At 34.1% G+C, this 20,827-nt stretch overlaps 1 protein-coding gene across 1 annotated transcript in view; it reads left to right on the plus strand.

The window, feature by feature from the left end:
* LOC136028227 (1-phosphatidylinositol 4,5-bisphosphate phosphodiesterase gamma-1-like) overlaps positions 1–20,827 on the plus strand; it is a 158,427-nt gene that overhangs the window by 126,175 nt on the left and 11,425 nt on the right. The window contains exons 17-18 of the mRNA XM_065705951.1: positions 8,315–8,454; positions 12,892–12,999. Coding sequence (XP_065562023.1) covers positions 8,315–8,454; positions 12,892–12,999 — 248 coding nt within the window. The remainder of the gene's footprint in view (positions 1–8,314; positions 8,455–12,891; positions 13,000–20,827) is intronic.

The following is a 20,827-nucleotide window of genomic DNA, read 5'->3' on the forward strand; positions in this document are numbered from 1 at the left end:
GCAGTTGCGTTCGAGCCGTAGTTTTTGTCTGCTCCGGTTGGCTCCCTGATTTCTTTTGAAGGGAGTTTTGTGGAAGCATTAGTGAAAAGGCGCTTTTTAGTAGACAGTTTTTTACGTCGAGCAGTAGTCATGGCCCGCTGTTGTGCAAGTTTTTTCAACTGCCTACTTGGTTTAGATCCTACAGTTCTTCGAAATATTTCAAGGCGAGCTGAGTGACCTTTCGTAAATCGGATTCCTGCTGCTTTAACATGGGTGGTATATCGCGCACTTTGGCTAACCATGATGTTTTTGCCACCTATAAGCCTTGCAACTATGCTCATAAAATATTCTGCCAGGTTGCTCGTGTGGTTTCCTATCAGTAGACGAGCCCTTCTGGTCAGCGTATCAAAGGCTGAATACACATGGCTGAGAAAGATGTTGCTAGGGGTGTCTTCAGGATTGACCTGTAGAACTTTCCCGGAGAACGAGCAGCGTGTAGGACAAAATCTATGGTCGCCACGGAAAAAATGTAGAGGAATTGCCTTCAGCGCACTGATGAGATCCTTCACGCTTTTCTTCTCTGCGGTGGCACATATAATTGCATTTCTGGCAAAATCACACATTTTCTTTATTATTGCGGCACTAAGAAATCTTCTGCATTCGGCATTTTCATGCTGCTTCTTATATAGTCTGTTTTTCAAGCATTTGCACGCATGATTAGCACACTCAATTTTTTCTACATTTCTGCCATATGGTACCCTTGCTATAATTTCAGAATGGGTACTTGAATCGCCGTCGGCAACAAATCGAGTATATCTTAGATTGTGCATGGATGTTGCTATTCGGAATGCGTCAACTAATATATCTGACTCCATACCTGTACTGGGCCCCTGCCAGTCCATAAAACATGTATGTTCAGGAACAGATCTATTTACTTGATGCCTGTATTTCACGCAAGTACAGCAATATTTGTTCCTAGTTCCTAGATTTAAGAGTTTCTTCGAATAGAAACCTATCACCACTCCACAGCCTGAGAGTGCACGATATTTATTCCCATAACTTCGTGTACACCAGCTTCCATCAACTATAACACATGTCTCTACAGCTCCATCTGGGTGAATTTTCTCACCTGCTTCCAGTGCCATCCTTCGCTCGGTTTTCCCATTTTCGATAAGATAGTCATAGAGAACTTTTTCCAATTCTACGCAAATTTCTTTCTCAAATTTCGTAAAGACTTTTTGAGACGGGGTATTTATTCCAATGGTAGAGAAAAGTTCTTGAACCTGGGCGTCAGTCATTCCACCATTTATTGCACCAACCACTACCTCTTTGTTGACACTTACTGTTCCTGTTTCTGTTTTGTGTTTCTTTCTGATAGTATTCACACTATCAAAATCAGTCCTCTTCCGTTTTTTGACTACGGTTTTCGTTGTGTCTTTTTTTTTAAGCCTTCTAGGAGCAAGGGGTTTTTCTGTGTGAATTGTGGCTTCCTCATGACATGATTCGCATTTGAAGATGAGTCTTGAGCGCAATCCAGCTCTATGTTCTTTAGAAAACATCATATTTGAAACCAAATTGATGTCTTGGCACCTGTAAATAAAATGCTAATTGGTTGTGAGGAAGTAAAATAGTAAAGTAGCGATTTTATTGTTTTGGTAGAAAGGAAAGTGCTATAGCTTCAAAAAGGATAGGTAGTATGTAGAGTAGTGAGCGATGTAGGGTAATTAAAATATGAAATAAAATATAAAATATAGCTAGAAATGGGCGAGAAGTGGAAATTATACGATCTAACCGAATGTTTGTTGTATTTCATTGTCAGATTAAACCACCCAATTTTATTTATGTATGTAACCAAGCCAAAAACTGTCCTGGAACTACCAATCAGGAAACCCAAGTATTTCAAAACTTTACAAAATCCTTTGGGGCATGACAGGAAATGCCCTCTAAACAGACCCGTGTCGATTTACCAAATTCCAACGGAAATTACTAACCAAATTCCAAGAAAAATTAAGTCTCACTTGACTCCCTAAAATCAAATTCAAAGTAAAAATCCGTGCCCCAAATTCAGTTGCATCTCAACTATCATTTAAATTTTTATTCGAGTAATTCACAAAGTTCTTATTAGTACGATTAAAAATACCAATATGCTTTTATGAGTTAGGAGGATCAAATTAGCTAGTTTATTTCTCAAATCCTTTAAAGCCTTTGCAGACATTCTTTCAGAACCTTTATCCGTACTTTTTAATGATTAGATAAAAAAAACAAGCATTTTAAATGAAAGTAAGGAGCAACATTAAAACTTAGAACGAACAGAAATTATCCCGTATATGAAAGAGGCTGTTTCCTCCTCAACGCCCCACTCTTTACGCTAAAGTTTGACTCTTTCTCTTAACTCTACTTTTTAAAACAGTAAAAAATTTAGCGTAAAGAGCGGGGCGTTGATGAGGAAGCAGCCCCTTTCATATACGAAGTAATTTCTGTTCGTTTTAAGTTTTAATGTCGCTCCTTACTTCTGTTAAAAAAACTGTTTTTTTTTTATTTAATTTCTGAACGTTTTTGAATCAATGCATGTTTTGATTTTGGCTCTCCGCAGATGAATAATTAAACCGAAATTTTAATATTTATTTTTTTGTCTAAAGTGCTTTCTCATAGTTTTGATCGAATTATTTTGAGAAAAAATGGAGCGGGGGAGGATGCCTAGTTGCCGTCCGATTTTTTGGTTACTTAAAAAGGCAACTAAAGATTTTAATTTTTTACGAATCTTTTTATTAGTAAAAGATATACGTAACTTACAAATTAGCTTACATAACTAACTTCTGTATTCTCATGTTTTTATTACGTATACGAAGGGGCTCACCCCCTCGTTAGTACCTCGCTCTTTACATTAAAGCTTAAATTTTGTCCCAATTTCTTAAGAATGACCCCTGAATCACAAAAGCCGTAGAATAAATAGTTGAAATTACTAAAAATACTTTAGCGTAAAGAGCGAGGTATTAGGAGGAGGTGAGCCTATCGTATGCTTAATAATTTCTGTTCGTTTTAAGTTTTAATGCTTCGCCTTACTTTCAGTTGAAAAAAGCTTTTTCATATTTATTTTTTCATTATTTTTTTTTAAATAATACTAGAAAATCCTGGGCTCCCTTCATGAAAATTTTCTTCCCCCGTGACAAATTTCTCCAAGGAAAGTTCCCCCAACATATCCCCCTCTTCTTCGAGTTACGAGTTTGGAAAATAAGGGGAAACACCCCTAAACGTCATAGTATATTTTTTTTATTTTTCAAATTGGCAAGCTTTTTTTTTTTAAATGGAGAGTTGTGAGACAGAGTCAAACTTTAGCGTAGAAAGCAAGGCGTTGAGAAGGGAACAGCCCCTATCATATACGGAGTAATTTCTGTTCGTTTTAAGTTTTAATGTTGCTCCTTACTTTCAGTTAAAAAAACTTGTTTTTTTTTATTTATTTCAGAATAGCGCGACTCATTTTTTCCGCCGATTGATTAGCTTTCGTCATAAATTAATACAGAAGTAAAAACTGGGGCTATTTCAAAATGTAATGGGGAAATATATAATGGTCTATAAACTGTCGCTTAAAGAGGGGCGAGGGGTGGGGTATAGCGAAGCATTCGCTCTTAGGAATAGTATAAGTAGCTACTTATGGTTGTTTTAAGTTCTTTTCTGAATTTTTAGGCCTTCCTTCAAATGTGCCCCTCTCCTTATTTTTTACCAAAAATATAATTTAAAAGATCTACTGTTTAATGCTGTAAAAACTTTAGCGTAAAGAGCAGGGCGTTGAGGAGGGAACAGCCCCTTTCATATACTGGGTAATTTCTGTTCGTTTTAAGTTTTAATGTTACTCCTTCCTTTCATTTAAAAAAAATCGTTTTTTATTTAATTTCTGAATGTTTTTTTTAGTTAATCCATGTTTTGATTTCGGCTCTGCGCAGATGAATAATTAAAACGAAATTTGAATTTTTATTTTTTTGGCTAAACGGCTTTCTCATAATTTTGATCGAACGATTTTGAGAAAAATGAGCGGGGAAGGAGGCCCAGCTGCTCTCCAATTTTTTGCTACTTAAAAAGGCAACTAGAGCTTTTAGTTTTTTACGATTGTTTTCATTAGTAAAAATATACGTAACTTACGAATTAGCTTACCTAACGAACTTCTATATTCGCAGGTATCTATTACGTATATAAGGGGGGCTCGCCCACTTGTCAATACCTCGCTCATTACACTAAAGCTTAAATTTTGTCCTAAATCCTTAAGAATGACCCCTGAATCACAAAGGCCGTAGAATAAATAATTGAAATTACTGAAAAATACTTTAGCGTAAAGAGTGAGAGATTAGGAGGAAATGAACCCCTTATATGTGTAATATTTTTTGTTCTTTTTAAGTTTTACCGCTGGTCCTTACTTTCAGTTGAAAACACTTTTTCATATTTATTTTTTCATTGTTTTTTTAAATCATGCTAGAAAATTCTGCCCCCTCCCATTCATGGAAAATTTTCCTCCCCATGACAAATTCCTCCATGGAAAGTTTCCCCAACATAACCTCCTCTTCTCAACCCTTCCAACCAAAAAATCCCACTGAAAACGTCTGTACACTTCCCAATAATCATTACTATGTGCAAACACTGGTCAAAGTTTTTAACTTGCAGCTTCTCCCATGGGGACTTTGGGGGAGTAAGTCGTCCTGAAAGACATAGTTATAAGGTTTTTCAACTATGCTGAATAAAATGGCTATATCAGGATTTTGATGGCGCTAGAACTTTTCATTTCCATTTGAATGAGCCCTCTCGCAAAATTTTAAGACCACTGGGTCGGTACAATCACCCTTGGAAAAAAGAATTAAATAAATAAACACGCATCTGGGATTTGTGTTTTGGCAAAATATACAAAATTCTACATTCTTGTAGATAGGAGCTTGAAACTTGTACAATAAGGTTCTGTGATACGCTGAATCTGATGGTGTTACTTTCTTAACTTTCTGTTTTGGGATGAAAATAGCTTTAAAAGTTATCGAACATTCTTTCTCTATAGCAGAAAAGACAATTATCAAGAATTAATAAGGTACAAGTTGTATTAATTGCAACCCAGAATAATTCCCCATCCTAATAATTTTAATAGCAGTAAATCAATTACGTAAAATGAAAGACAAAGAAAAAACTTACATGTGGCGAATCACTAGCTTTTCATAATTCTCAAAAAGGTAAGGCAGATCCACAATCCAGCGTGAGCCTTTTAGAAGGTCTGACCCCAAATTTCTTCCAGAAGTGATAACTTTCAACACGAAAGGGGAATTTGTTCCAATTCCTTCGGAACTTGATTCGTCGTGAACCGAAGCATCCGTTAAGTCTTCTAACATATATTTTGGTAAACGCGGTCTGCCTCTAGCCCGATAATTTAATTTCAACTTTTCACGATGGGCCTGCACATTTGGCAAATGGAGCCCTCGTATATTTCTTTTTTTCCCATGTTACTGTGGTCAATAACAAGAACTATATAAGAACTTTATTAGGGTTTTGACCATTTTTATCGGGGTTCAATTACTAAAGGGTTGAATTGTTTCTTGGAAAGGCCTTGGACTTGAGACTGGTCATTTGACTGCTTTAGTATGGGTAATTTTTATTGGGGTCTATTTACCAAGGGGTGGGATTGTTTCTTGGAAAGGCCTTGGACTTTAGACTGGTCATTGACTGCTTTTGTAGTTTGCTTTGGTAGTTCTACAACAAGACTCGGGTTTTGCTATAACAAATTTAAATATTCTGGGGACATTTTGTTTCGTTCATTAGTTATTTTGTTTCATTCAATTAGTTATTAATTAGCTTGTTTTATATATTTTTAATTCTTATTTCAGTACGAAGATTATGCAAAATTGTACTTATACTACAATACATAAATTTGTCCTGAATTTATTTTAATTAAACCAAAACGATAGATCAATCTTTTTAAAATAAAACCATTGCTTCTTATTCGGCCCTTGTGCTGTGTTCAATTTATCTCTAGGATTAGACGCAGCTTATCCTTAATTATTTATACAATACAATTTTCTTATATATTCCTTAACCGGCAGTTTGGTGTCTGCACCTTACTTCTTCTCTAGACTCTGTTTAAACAGGTTAGAACTAAATAATGCTTGACTGAATCGCTCCTGAACAATCCGAGTGGTTAGCCCCTTGGTGTAATTTTTGCATTCTTAGATGCTCCGATCACAGCTCAATCTAACCTTTTGAGGGGAAATTTTGATTTCGGAACACAAATATGTAAAGTATTTGAAGGGACTGCAGCCAGGAGGTATATATTATAGAAAAAAGCTTCTTATTGATGAATAGAAAATTTTTTGCTCTATTTTTTTGATACCCCACAACAACAATGTCAAGCGTAGCAATCTAGAATGCAAACCCGAAACAGGTTTTATAATTATTTTGGAATTATAAAAAAAATAATTGTCGGCTTTAAGATTTGATTATGCCAAAATATTCACCAGATTTTTTTACTTCTATTGACATAAAAACCGCCAAAATCACTAATTCAGGAACGTCAGGCAAACTCCAAATGTTTAACATGGGAGGTATAGGAAGATTCTTTGCGAGTCCGTCCAGCCTTAATGTGTTGCAAGACCGACGCTTCTGAAATAAATTTACCTTCGTTAGTGCTCTTCTTCTTATGTCCATTCGTGAATCCTTCATCGAATTAACAGCTCCTAAAATTACTGGAGCAAATTTAACAAATTCCTTTAAAATTACCAATTGACGTCTTAAAAATATATTCAGGTTTCAATTTTATGCTCTTTTGAAGGGCATGGGTTCAAAAGTAATCCTGCTGAGAACCCCTTTTATGAAAACAGTTATTATTTTTTATTGAAAAGTAAATACTGCTCAAACCTCCAGAAATTATTTTTATTTATTTTTAAATAATATATTTGAAAGGGTTAATTTATCTTGACAAGAGTATTATTCAATCAATTGACTTGGGTATTATCTTTCTTTTATATATTCCTTTCTTTTAGCCTATTTCTTTTCAACGAATTGAACATCATTGTTGAATCATTTTAAGATTTGACAATTAGAAGATTAATGTTGGAAACTAGCAGACAGCTTTAAGTATTATCGCTTTAAATTATCTATTTAAAAAAAACTACTCTTTTAAAATTTTTATTTAGACGATATCAGTTGTTTATATGTTCGAATGAAATAGAATAAAAAGGAAGAACTGTGACAAAAATTATTCGCTAAGAGCTAATAAAATTAAACCATAAGTGACAAATATTCTAAGAAATTATTTACACCTTTCCTTTAAACTAAACTAGATTTTAGATATTTTTTTGCCCTGGATTATACGACAAATAAGAAACACTGTTCAAAATAGAGTAGATTTTTCTGTTAAAGCTCATATAATCCTCCAATTCTTAGGAGTTTGACGGAACGACAGTACAGTTTTATTTGAGGTAATATATGTTCGTTTTTAATTTAATTTCAGCATTCATTTCAATTTCTGTTGGTTTTATATTTCATTTATCCATTCATAGTAATTCCTGTTCGTTTTTGGTTTAACTTTTTCAATGTGATTTCCACTCGTTATAGGTTTTACTATGGCCTGTTAGTTTCTTTTGTGAGCAATTTTTTGGGAAAATGGCTTTCAAATTAGTATAATAAAGAAAGAATTGATGGTGCTCCAAAACTTGCTTTGCAAAAAGAACTGCTCGAAAAAGTTCACTTTTGAATTTTTAATAAGTCTTTTTTTAAGTCAGTATTTTGATCAGTACTCTTAACTCTTTTGAGATCAGATGGCTGGTTTTTAAGCCGATAATGAGCATACCTGTCCATGTTCCTTGAAGCAAAAAACAAAATAAAACAAAAATGCAACAATATATTAAGATGAAAAAATTTGATGTACATCACCATTTTAATTCAAGCTATTTTTTAAGAGCTATTTTTTCGAAAAATAGTTTTTAAATTGATATAATAACAAAAGAATTGATGGCGCTGCAAACCTTGCTATACAAAAGAACTGTATTGGGAAGTTCGCTTTCAAATTTTTAGAAAAGGCTTTGTTTCGAAATCAGTAATTTGATCAGTACCTTTACTTTTTTGAAATCAGATGCCTAGTTTTTAAGCCGATAATGAGCATACCCATCTTGGTACAAAAAAGTACAAATAATAACAACATTGTATTAAGATGAAAAAATTTTGAAGTAAATCACCTTTGTTTATTTCTTCTTTTATTCCAGTCTAAATCCCCGCTAGTACTTTTATTGTTTTTGTTTTTTTCACAAATCTCGCTACTTATATAAAAGTAATGTTAGAATGACATGCATTTAATTCAGCATTCTCTTTTTAGCTGACAACGGATTGAATCCCAAGTGGGATTATGAATGTGAATTTGAAGTAGTCAATCCGGCTTTAGCCTTAATCAGGTTTTGTGTTTATGACGTTGATATGTTTGGGGATCCAAATTTTTTAGCACAGTCCACATATCCGGTAAGTACTAGTCGATCATTTTGATATTGGGGAAGGGGAATTCAAGTTTTCCCCTCATTTACTCTTATGATATGTGTTTTAAGGCGATGCGGTACCTTATAGGATCACGTCTATTATAAATTGTTTTTTTTTTTTGTGTGGCCGCATTATTTAGAATTGATTGGGCAATCTTGCCATGGCTTGTGGAGCTTGGACAAGAGATCCCAATAAACGACATAAAACCAAAAGTCGACATGTACTTTCCCGGGATCTGGAAAAGTCATTTAACTTCTCTTATTTGGTGCTGGAGATATAGATCATCAGTTTTAATGAAACTTACACAATCAGAAAGTGTGAACTTTGTTTTTCGATTAAATAAGGCAGAATGTTCTTTTTAAAGTTTAGGAAAGGGCTAAAACTGTTTTAGTTTTCCTGCTAACTTTTGCCGGAAACCGCTAAAATCAGCTCAATATATATATATATATATATATATATATATATATATATATATATATATATATATATATATATATATATATATATATATATATATATATATATATATATATATATATATATATATATATATATATCATTTAAGCAATTTGGGAGCTTTGAGAGCTTCCCGTGATACCACCCGCTTTGATCTTAAAGATTGGCGACAAAAGGGATGTGAAATCGCATTGTCTTTTAATCAAATTTCATACTCAATTCACAGACCCTCAGTAGCTCTCGATGATAGTTAGTTCCCTGGGAAATTTCGCTAATGGGCCCTCTGTTTTTCTGACTGTCTGTCGACGATGAGGCTCGCAAAATGATTTAAAGATACCATATTCTCTTAATCTCATAACTTAACTAACATTTTATCTCTGTAATTTTAAGAAAATTTTCGAGGGAGCGGTTGTTTCTTTTTATCCTGTTTTGGTTAATAGGAGATTCAGTGTCTGTTGTATTACAATAAGAAATATTGATAATATTTTCGTAGCAATATTGCCGTAAAAATACTTTTGATATTTAAACAAACAATTAAGAGTTCAAACAGGATCAGGTGCTTTTATTAGACACTAAAATTATATACATAAGTTCTGGATATTTCAGAATATGAGAATATGACATATTCAGTCATCATCATCAAACTAAAGCATTACAAAAATTATGTTTATGCAGAAAAAACAATTACTTTGGAGTCACAGAAAGTTTTTGGTCTTAATGCCTGGAGGGCTCATTGACTGGGTTCATTCAAAGTCTTGAATTTTTTAATATTGCTTAAATGTACGCTGAAAGCTGCCCGAAGCCTAGTTTCTCCATATTTCTATGATTTTCCTCTACTGAATTAAATTATTTTCGTTTACTCTTTATTCTTTTAACCAAACAGGTTTTATTTTTGATGTAGCTTACATCGTTGTTCCTGCATTAGGGGATGGGGGTTTTGATGGTTACCTGTCCTACAGATTCTTAATTAAGTCAATATTTTTGAGATAGTAATGTTTGACGCATAATAAAAATTCTACTGAAATTTAACAAAGACTAAGTAGATTACTTTTTTTTTAAATATAATTCTCTCTCTAGAAGTTTTTGTAACTTTAAAGCTTCTTAACGATCCAGTTCAGTGGCATCAATTCACGAAAATTTGAGGGGGCAAAATCTCTTTTTTAAAATATAGGGTGGAGGAGACAAATTGTCATTTTTTCAATGTCTTCAATGAAAATACAATTAAAAGGCGTTCCTCAATGAAAATAACCCCCAAAAATGCATTTTTCAAAATCTAAGGGTGGTCCTTACCCCTCCCTCAATTGATGCAACTGGTATAATTTTTCGTAATGTTAAATTGGGTTTAAACAATTCATAATGTTTTACTTCTCTTTTTTATTAAAAAAAGAATTAAATTAATTAAAAAATTAAATAAAAATTTTAATTAAAAATTGAAATTTTAAAAAAAAATTTATTGACATTATCAATTTCAATACTAAATGATTAATAGTATATGATACAATCATTTATGTATTGATAATTGATATTGTTATTGATAATGTTTATTGATAATGATCAATACTAAATGATGTTGCTGAAAAGGTGTCTACAAGTATTTTAATAAAAGATGTTACGCCATAAAGAGAAGGGAGTGCCAGCTTCTGATGATTGATGGAGAGAAGGCTTGTTGTTATTATTTTTCTTCTTTATTTTTGCTTTTCTATTATTATTTTTAGTTTGTCCTTTTTTTTAAGTATATAGTTTATGGGCTATTTGTTATACTTGACAATACGATTCGTAATAATTTTAACCAGTTAATTAAATTTATAGGGTGTAGTTACGTGGACTTTCGCCTGACTGCAAATCCTCAGAGGCTTTTCTTCAGCACGAAAGGGTTGCTTTTTATTGATCTATTTTTGAATGTTGAAAATAAAAACCTAAATTTTAACAACATCAATTTTATCCTGAGTGAAAAAAAACAAGAAAATTTTTTGTACCTGAATTGTCAACTATTCAATCAAGTTTAATTGCTCTGATCTATCAAACTTCCAGGTCCAATTGACCTTTAAAGAAGCTAATTCCTCAGAACTTCATTTTGACAGTTCTTTCTGGTCCTACTAAAATTCTCTTAAAGATTTAAAACAAATATATTAGGGGCGCAGAAGAGGGTGAACCGAATTTCGTCCAAGTCATTACACATCTAGTTTTTTTTTAGGCCAAAATATGTTTGTTTGCCAATTTTCAGAGAAAAAATATCGAGTCGTTTCCCAAAAAAGCATATATATGCAGTTATAATTATCGATCGTTTAAAAATATACGTTTTTGATAGTTTCCCTCTCTCTCTTCTTGCAGAGACTGGAAAAAGATAAACATATAGAAATAAACAGATTAACTAAATAAATAAAAACTTTTTACGCATTGGAAATCCAGCAATTTTTTTCACTAATCTACGATCCTTCACGTGTTTAATTTTTTAATCCTGCTAGTCGTCATAAGCGTCACAGCTGACCTGTCATGTATGTTATCTTTGCTACGATCCTTGCTTATTTCTACTTAGTTAGTTATCTGATTAATAAAGGTTAGTATATTAAGTAACTTTATTTATTTAATATGTTAACCTGTTTAATCTAGTTTTTTGTTCTTTATCTTACTTTTCTTCCCTATTGATGAATATTTCTGGATGTCAGCCAAAATGTTCAGTATATTAACTTGTTTGCTCTAATTGATCTTAGCAAAAACACTCTTTCTTTTACTTGGACGTAGCATGACATTTTGCTTATTTCAGGGAGGCCATAGACAGGTCGAAATTCAGATTGTCCGCATTTCGCTTTTTAACTAAATCCAGAGGAAAAAGAATTGTGTGTGCCAAAACTTATATTATCCTTGTTAAAAGCCTCATATGGGCAAATTCCGAATATTAACAAAAAATGATTGGTAGTTTTTTAACCAGTTCTACCAGTGCGTAATGTGATGTGGCTTTTTAAACTCATTGTTGTGTTCCATTCGTGGTTGTTTGCTAACAACCACGTGGTTGTTTGCTAACAACCTAACATATATGTCAAGGTATCTAAAATGATTTTTATTGGTTCAAATTCTATGTTTAAGTTTGTTTGAGGCAAAGCACCTATTAGTGGGGCTGAAATAACGTCAGAGTTTAAGAGAATTACTACTTGAAACAATGAGGTAATTACCTATCCTTCGCGTTTCATGAAACGTAAATGACATCAGAGTTTAAAAAATTGCTACTTGAAATAATAAGGAAATTGCTTATCCTTAGCGTTTTATGAAACGTAAATAACGTCAGAGTATAAGAAAACTAGTAATTGAAATAATTAGAACATAGTTGTCGGATAAGTTACAGTTGCTAACCCTGAAAATGTAGAATAAGCGAAGATAAGTATCTGCTGTTATCTTTTACAGATTACATCTGGTGATTTAGGGTGAAGCTGATTGGATAAGGTTGCTCGAACACGCTATATATTTTTTCGTTCACAACTGGAATGGCAATTTCGACTAGACCTTGATCCAATATAGAACTACAAGCAGTACTGAATAAAGTATAAAGATTCGAACTTGTGGTCCTCCAATCTAAGCAGACCAGCATTAGAATGTAGGGATCCTTCTCCTTCTTAAATAGTCATAAATATGAGAAATAACTTGTGCTCCTAACTTTCTGCATCTACTCCATAGTCTTTTGCTAATCACGTTCATTGTTATTTTACAATAAAAAATTAATGTTATTTACGAAGGCCGTATAAAGGATTTTTTCGGGAGGGGGGGGGGGTACGAAAACATAAAAAAAATGCATTAACAATTTCTATATATGCATTTTTGTTACGTTTTTACAAGTTGGACAAACATTCTGGGGAAAGGGGGCTCAAACCTTCTAACCCAACCACCCTCCCCTCTCTGATACTACTGCCCCTACCCCCCTACCTCTTCCGTACTGCCAGCAGTATTCAGACTAAAATTGATTCCTTTTTTCAGCTGCAGTGTTTAAGAAAGGGCTATAGAAGTGTTCAGTTGCGGAATGGTTATAGCGAAGAGTTGGAACTGGCCACTCTGCTTATACACCTGGAAATCTCAGCACCAAAAGTAAGAATTACCGTATATACTCTATGTTAATTTTTGGATTGGGAATCTTCCAAAATATTAGCTAATATTGAATACTCCTCCATCTCAACCTGTTAAAAGCTTTGACTCACCATTTCCCATGGAAAAAACTATTGAGTGATGCTTCAAGCACCTCTTGAGTCGTTTAGTTCGCATAGGACCTTAGATAATACCCAAACAACCATAAACAAAGAAGGATAAAACTGAACAAAAAAAAACCTCAAACGAGACTGCGGCCAGTAAAGTGAAAAGACTAAACTAACGTGGATATTTCGCCTGTATCTAAACTAGGCGTCCTCAGCACAAGATAAAAAAAAAACACATTAAATAAAAAAGAATCAAACCACCACCAAGAATAATAAATACAGTTGTCGCTTCTGATCCACGTAGGGAAAAGAAGCTATTAGAGTTACTTCAATGAGAACATCAAAGCAACTGAGGAAAAATTATGAAAATTGAAACTAAGTTAACTATTCTGTTGCGAAATAATCCTTTTGTTTGCTAATATTGAAGCAACTCTTTTTGGTCGAGTAGGTAATCTTGTCCCTTGGCGATTATGTAAAATTTCAATTTTCTCATTAAGAGAATCATAAATTGGGTCAATATCTAAATTCCCCATGTCTCTATTTATTGACAGATTAGCAAATCTCATGGATGAACATAGATCAGCAAATCTCATGGATGAACAAAGATTAGCAAATCTTTCAATAAATAGAGATACGGGGAATTTAAATATTGACCCAATTTATGATTGTCTTTTGAAAAATGAACCAATAGTCAATAAGGGAATTAAAATACATAATCGTCAGAGGACAAGATTGCCTACTTGCCGACTTTCGGAAAAAAATGAGCGCGGAAGGGGGCCTATGTGCCCTCCAGTTTTGTGGTCACTTAAAAGGACACTAGAACTTTTAATTACCGTTAGAATGAGCCCTTTCTCAACATTCTAGGAGCACTGGGTCGATACGATCACCCCTGGGGAAAAAAAAACAAAACAAAAACGCACCCGTGTTCGGTCTTCTGGCAAAAAATACGAAATTTCACATCTTTGTAGATAGGAGCTTGAAACTTCTACAGTATGGTTCGCTGATACGCTGAATGTGATGGTGTGATTTAAGACACTATGATGTTTAGGGGGTGTTTCCTCCTATTTTCCAAAATAAGGTAAATTTTCTCAGGCTCGTATCTTTTGATAGGTACGACTAAATTTGATGAAACTTATAATTTAAAATCAACATAAGAATCCAATTCTTGTAGTGTAGCTATTGTTATCAAAATTCCGTTTTTAAGAGTTTTGGTTACTATTGAGCTGGGTCGCTCCTTACTACAGTTCGTTACCACGAACTGTTTGATTTTGCCTCTAATAATAACTAATTCCCTTATACGGGGATCGTCTCAGATTCTCATGCTTAGAGTTAGCGTGCCTTACATGTTTCTGCTGGGTTTTACTCCACCAACTTCGACAAATCAAGTGGCTTGAAAGTTTAAATAGTTTTGGGTAAGCATCAAACTATTGCCGCCCAGTCTATTATTGATGGATCAGTCTTTATGCTTCTCGCAAATAATCCAAAGCGTGTACGTAATCTTATTGAATATCGTCTTACGTTTCTATCGCATTCATGCGCTAAAGGTAAGAAGAAGACGGCAAAAGTAACTGTCAGATAGCAAATTTTTCTTCATCGCTGCTGGCAGTGTGTGGCCATTCTCAACTGTTTTCAAGCATGAAAAGTAACATTTGCTGAAAATTGTTTACCTAAAAGTAAGGCCGTATCCAAGGGCATGGTAGGGGTTTGAATCCTTTCCTCTACGAAGAAAGAAACCATTTGAGATGAAAATAATAAAAAAAACATAGAGAGAATACATATCATGGTTATTAACTGCAGACTTAACTAGACTGTAAAACCTTATATAATTACATTGACTCTTAATCCTTTGTTGAAATTAAATAGAAAAACAAGTTTTTAGCTGAAAGTAAGGAGCGACATTAACTTAAAACGTCCTCATCAACGCCCCGCTCTTTACGCTAAACTTTTTAACTCTTTTAAAAAGCAGAGTTGAGAGAAAGTCAAGCAGCCCCTTTCATATACGAAGTAATTTCTGTTCGTTTTAAGTTTTATTGTCGCTCCTTACTTTCAGCTAAAAAAACGTGGTTTTTTTATATTTAATTTCTGAACGTTTTTGAATCAATGTATGTTTTGATTTTGGCTCTCCGCAGAGGAATAATTAACACGATATTTGCAAGTTTATTTTTTTTTGGCTAAATGGCTTTCTCATAGTTTTGATCAAATGATTTTGAGAAAAAAGGGGACGGTTGAGGAAGCCTAGTTGCCCTGCGATTTTTTGGTGACTTAAAAAGGCAACTAGAACTTTTAATTTTTTACGAATGTTTTTATGAGTAAAAGATAAACGTAACTTATAAATTAGCTTACGTAACGAACTTTTGTAATCTCATGTTTTTATTACATATATGAGGAGTTCACCCCCTCGTCAGTACCTCGCTCTTTACACTAAAGATTAAATTTTGTCCCAATTCATTAAGAATGACCCCTGAATCACAAAAGCCGTAGAACAAATAGTTGAAATCACTAAAAATACTTTAGCGTAAAGAGCGAGGTATTAGGAGGAGGTGAACCCCTCATATGCGTAATAATTTCTGTTCGTTTTAAGTTTTAATGCTGCTCCTTACTTCCAGTTGAAAAAACTTTTCATATTTATTTTTTCATTTTTTTAAATAATGCTAGAAAATCCTGCGCTCCCTTCATGGACATTTTCTTCCCCCATGACAAATTCCTCGATGGAAAGCTCCCCAACATATCCTCCTCTTGTCAACCCCTTCCCCAACCAAAAAAATCCCCATGAAAACGTCTGTACACTTCCCAATAACCATTACTATATGTAATCACTGGTCAAAGCTTGTAACTTGTAGCCCCTCCCACGGGGACTGTGTAGTAGTAGTAGAACAATTTTATTAGAAAAAAAACATTTCTTAATCAATAGCAAAACATAAGCGAAGCTTGCAAGGCTGTGCTAAATTCAAAGAAAAAAAAGAGACAATATGGAGAATAAGAAGTTATGGAGAATGAGACCATATACCGAAATCAACAAAAAACAAAAAAACATAAACAATACACTCCCTTGCGTGACCCCAAGACAACAGCAAAAAAACAAAAAAAATACATAAATATTACAAATGAATAAGCTATGTAAAATTTACATTAGTAAATCAGTTTCAAAAGCATACCTACCGAGCAACTCCACACGTAAATCAGACTTAAACTGGTCAAGGCTACCTATTTCCTTGATATCTATACTCAGTTTATTCCAAAGTTTTGAAGCTCTGTAAATAAGTGAAAAAGAAGACCTACTTGAAACTAATGGAGGAACCTTAGTATTACCTCGTATCCGAGTATTGTGGTGGTGAACATCAGACCTCTCACAAAATATTCCTGTAAAACAATCGGGAAGGCTACCTCTGTAATACCTATATATAAAAATCAACGTATAAAAATCACGTAATCCAGCTGCAGGCATTATATTTAAATCACTATACATAGACCTCAAAGACTCCTGATTCCCAACACCACAAAAAACTCGGACAGCATTATTCTGGATCACACGGATTGGATGAACTATCGAAGGGAAAGTACCAAGCCACATCGACGAGCAATACAAAATGTACGGGTCAATCAGGGAAAAATATAACAATCGTAGAACATTTGGGGGGAAAATATGTTTTAATTTGCGCATGATACCTAAGTTACGTGACAATATTTTCGAAACTGACTTCACATGATCTTTAAATGATAGGGTTTCATCAACATTGATTCCGAGGTATTTGGTAAATCTTGTCCGTTTAATATTTCCCCTCTCCGAAATCATTTCCGTAAACCAAGGATAAAAATCCGGAGATTGAGAGAAAATAACAAAATTTGACTTAACTATATTCAGGTCAAGGCGGTTTATTTTAAGCCATGTATCCTGCTCATTGCTGCATTTATCGTTGACATGAGCAGTTCTTCTGTAGGGGCAACACACACCAAGGTTGTATCATCAGCAAATAAGGGCATAGTAAGCTGGGTCTTACTCGTACCATTGTCAACAAAGTCGTCAATTCTGGGCAGAGCTTTCACAACATGCGGTAGATCATTAATAAAAATTAAAAACAGAGTCGGACCCAGTACGGATCCTTGGGGAACCCCCCCAATTAACAACATTTTTACTAGACAAAAATCCTTGTAAATTGACATACTGCTGTCTATTTTGAAGATAACTCCACAGCAAACTCAATGTAGCACCCCTTAATCCATAAAATTCACATTTTTTTAATAATATTCGATGGTCAGCAGTGTCAAACGCCTTAATTAAGTCCAGAAAAACACCAGCTACCCTAAGCTTTTTATCAAGAGCATCATTAATTATAGTAGTAATAAATGAAATCGCCATTTCTATTGTTCTGCCCTTCCTGAAACCAAATTGATTAGTATGTAGAAGTTTATGACGCTCCAAATGTTCATAAATTCTAATATTAATACATTTTTCTAAAACCCGTGAAACAACAGGTAATAATGAAATTGGTCTATAATTCCCCAGATCATTCTTATTACCACCCTTAAACACAGGAGTTATTCTTGCAATTTTAAGACAATTGGGGAACTTCCCTTGCTTAAAGCAAGCATTAATAAGGGACGTTAATATATGTGAAATGCTTGGAAACACGGCTTTTAAAACAAGAAGGTTAATGGAATCACTCCCAGCCGAAGAACTTTTCATCTCAAAGATAATTTTACGAACTTCATCATGAGTGACAGGTCTCAGATACATTGATACATCGACAGAAGTACCCATAAAAGTCTCAAGCGGAGGATCATTATCAGAAGCTACTGTAGCACGAGAAAATCGAGCCCCAACAGTTGCAAAATGTTCCGAAAGGGCATTACAGATTACAGCAGGCTCATTCGATTTTAACCCATCACTTGTAGTAACTTCGTCAGGCAGAACCGGATCTGTTGAAGATATAACACTTTTAATAATTTTCCAAGTTTTAGCTGGGTTACCACTAGCATCTTTAAATTTACACTCAAAATATTTTTTCTTCGCGTTTCTCAAAAGTTTATTAAGAGCATTTCTATAATTTTTATAAATTCTTGTGCAAACTGGATCATTTTCATTCCTTATTGAATCCCTATTTAACTGGTCTTTCTTATTTGTGCACCGCAGGAGACTAGGTGACACCCACGGCTTTTTGGGCATCTTTTTCCTTGACCTTGTCCGATTCACTACACAAGTTTTACTCAAAATAGAGATCAATGTATCATAAAATCTTTGAAAACTTATATTTATATCATCTAGATTTTCAACTTTATTATTCCAATCAACATTAGAAATCTCTTGTTTAAACTTTTCTAAGTTACCCTGGTTGAGCACAGGTAACATACTCATTTTCAGTCTAGAACCTTGCAGCCTCGGAAAACAAACTTTAAAACTTGCCGAAATCCCAAAATGGTCAGAAACATCAGTAACAATAACCCCTGGATCTGAAAATTTAGAATTAGAAAGAATATTATCAAGTAGCTTTGCCGTTAAAGTGGTAACACGCGTACAAATATTGATAGTGGGAAATAAACTATATGACATGCAAAGCTGTAGGAAATCTATAGGAGTATTCGAATTCATATCATTAAGGTCAATATTAAAGTCCCCAAGCATGAAGAATGGGTGCGAACCAGTAGGTAGTTTATCCAACTGTTCCTCCAAAATATCAAAAAAGGCCGGTATAGACCCAGATGGTGGTCTATATAGTACAACAACATAAACATCTTTTGGCTTAAGCCTGAGCAGAAGGATAAGTGGCTCAAATAACATCTCGTGAAACAGCACTAGATCACTTCTTACCAAAACCTCGATATCGCTCCGTATATAAGCTCCAATACCTCCATGTTGACGAAATTGACGATTCCTATGATAAAATGTATACCCTGGAATATCCAAGAGAGCAGAGTTATGCTCATTTAGCCATGTTTCTGTGAGACCAATAACCTGAAAAATGGAAAGTTCACATATCTCGCTTATAAAATTAAAAGATGAGTTCAAACCCTGGCAGTTAAGATGGAAAACTCTGAGATCTTCAGAATCACCACCACCATTCACGGACCTCAAACCATCCTTAAATAAGTACTTTGAATTACAAGAAACATATTGACCAGCAATCCCAATATCATAATTCCGGTGGAGCTGCTCCGTAAACATACTACCAAAATCCACAAATGAAGCTTCCAAAATTTTAAGACGGCTGTTGTCCGGGGTGCCACAATCATCATCAACCATATTTATACAGTTTTACAACAAAGTAATTTGGCCTCATCTCCACAACAAAACAAAAAAGAAAAGAAAAAGAACGAAACAAGAACAAAATAGAATATAAGAAACAACAAAAGAATGACACTTTCCATCTTAGAAAAAAACAAACACAAAAAGAAACAGGCCGTATTTCTTTAACCCGTAACGAATCCATGTACAAGTTACCAAATACAACGGCTACTAATTCCTACAATCACACAACCATAATTATTGCGACAAAATAGTAAGTTTTATTTTTTTTATTAAATTTTGTTATTATTTTTTTTAATTATTCTTTTCAATAACAAATAAACACTCACTAATTCTAACAACTGCAAAAAAGAAAAATTAAAAAAAAAATAATTAAGAATCCAACAAACTCTTAGCATTGTACCAAGGCACTTTAATAACACGGTTGTCCTTTTTAACAGAGATCTGGGTGGTAGGGTAGGAGGTACCCAGCATTCCACACCTTTATCCGCCAAACGCTTACGTAACCCAAGTAATTCTTTCCGCAAAACCCGCAAACGCGGTGAGACATCATCACTAATAAAAACAGACTTATAAACACCGAACTCTTTCCCTTTTAATTTTTTCGCATTACTTAGAGTCAAAAAACGTGCTTGGACACTGTCCACCCTAATTTTAACAAAATTCTTGGAACAGTGAACCACAGTGAATGGTGGCAACTTGTCAGGTGGGAGTGACAAACCAGCTACAATCACCTCAGAAACCCGAGATGCAGCCTCATTCAAGGGTACATCATTAAGGCCCCAAAACAACAAATTATGCAACTTGTCCCGATTTTCATCAACAAGAGACTGGGACACAACCACATTCATTTCCTCATTGCATTTCTTAATCAGCTGTGACTGGGCTTTTACAATACTTTTGTAGAGTAAGACTTAACTCTAACTTAACTACTGATGGGTAAGACTTAACTTAACGAAACTTGTATATTTAAAATCAGCATTAAAATGCGATTCTTTTGATGTAGCTATTGGTATCAAAATTCCATCTTTTAGAATTTTAGTTACTGTTGAGCCGGGTCGCTCCTTACTACAGTTCGTTACCACGAACTGTTTGACTCGGGATGTTTCTAACTTTTCGCTAACCATGTTATAATTCCTAACCCCCCAATTCTTCTTAAATACGAGTGCATCGTTCTTTGTACAGGATCCTTAAATAAATATCAAAATTCTTGATACGAAAAAATGAAGGAATGAGGGATTGATTGTAAAATTTGGGTTTTTAATTATGAAAAAGCAGTTGGAAAATAATTAACTCGTTTAAATATATATATCTTAGGGGAAATTCGGTTCCTTTTTTATCCGTCTTCATGGCTCTCTGTCGCTCAAAATCTCTTTTTTATCTAGGAAAAGAAGAGAAATAATGACGTTTTTGGAAATATTGCTGTAATTGGGAGCAAAACCATGAATAGGGATGGGTGTGCTCCATCTGAGAATTATCTCCA

Source organism: Artemia franciscana, chromosome 6, assembly GCF_032884065.1.
Source record: "Artemia franciscana chromosome 6, ASM3288406v1, whole genome shotgun sequence".
Taxonomy (NCBI): domain Eukaryota; kingdom Metazoa; phylum Arthropoda; class Branchiopoda; order Anostraca; family Artemiidae; genus Artemia; species Artemia franciscana.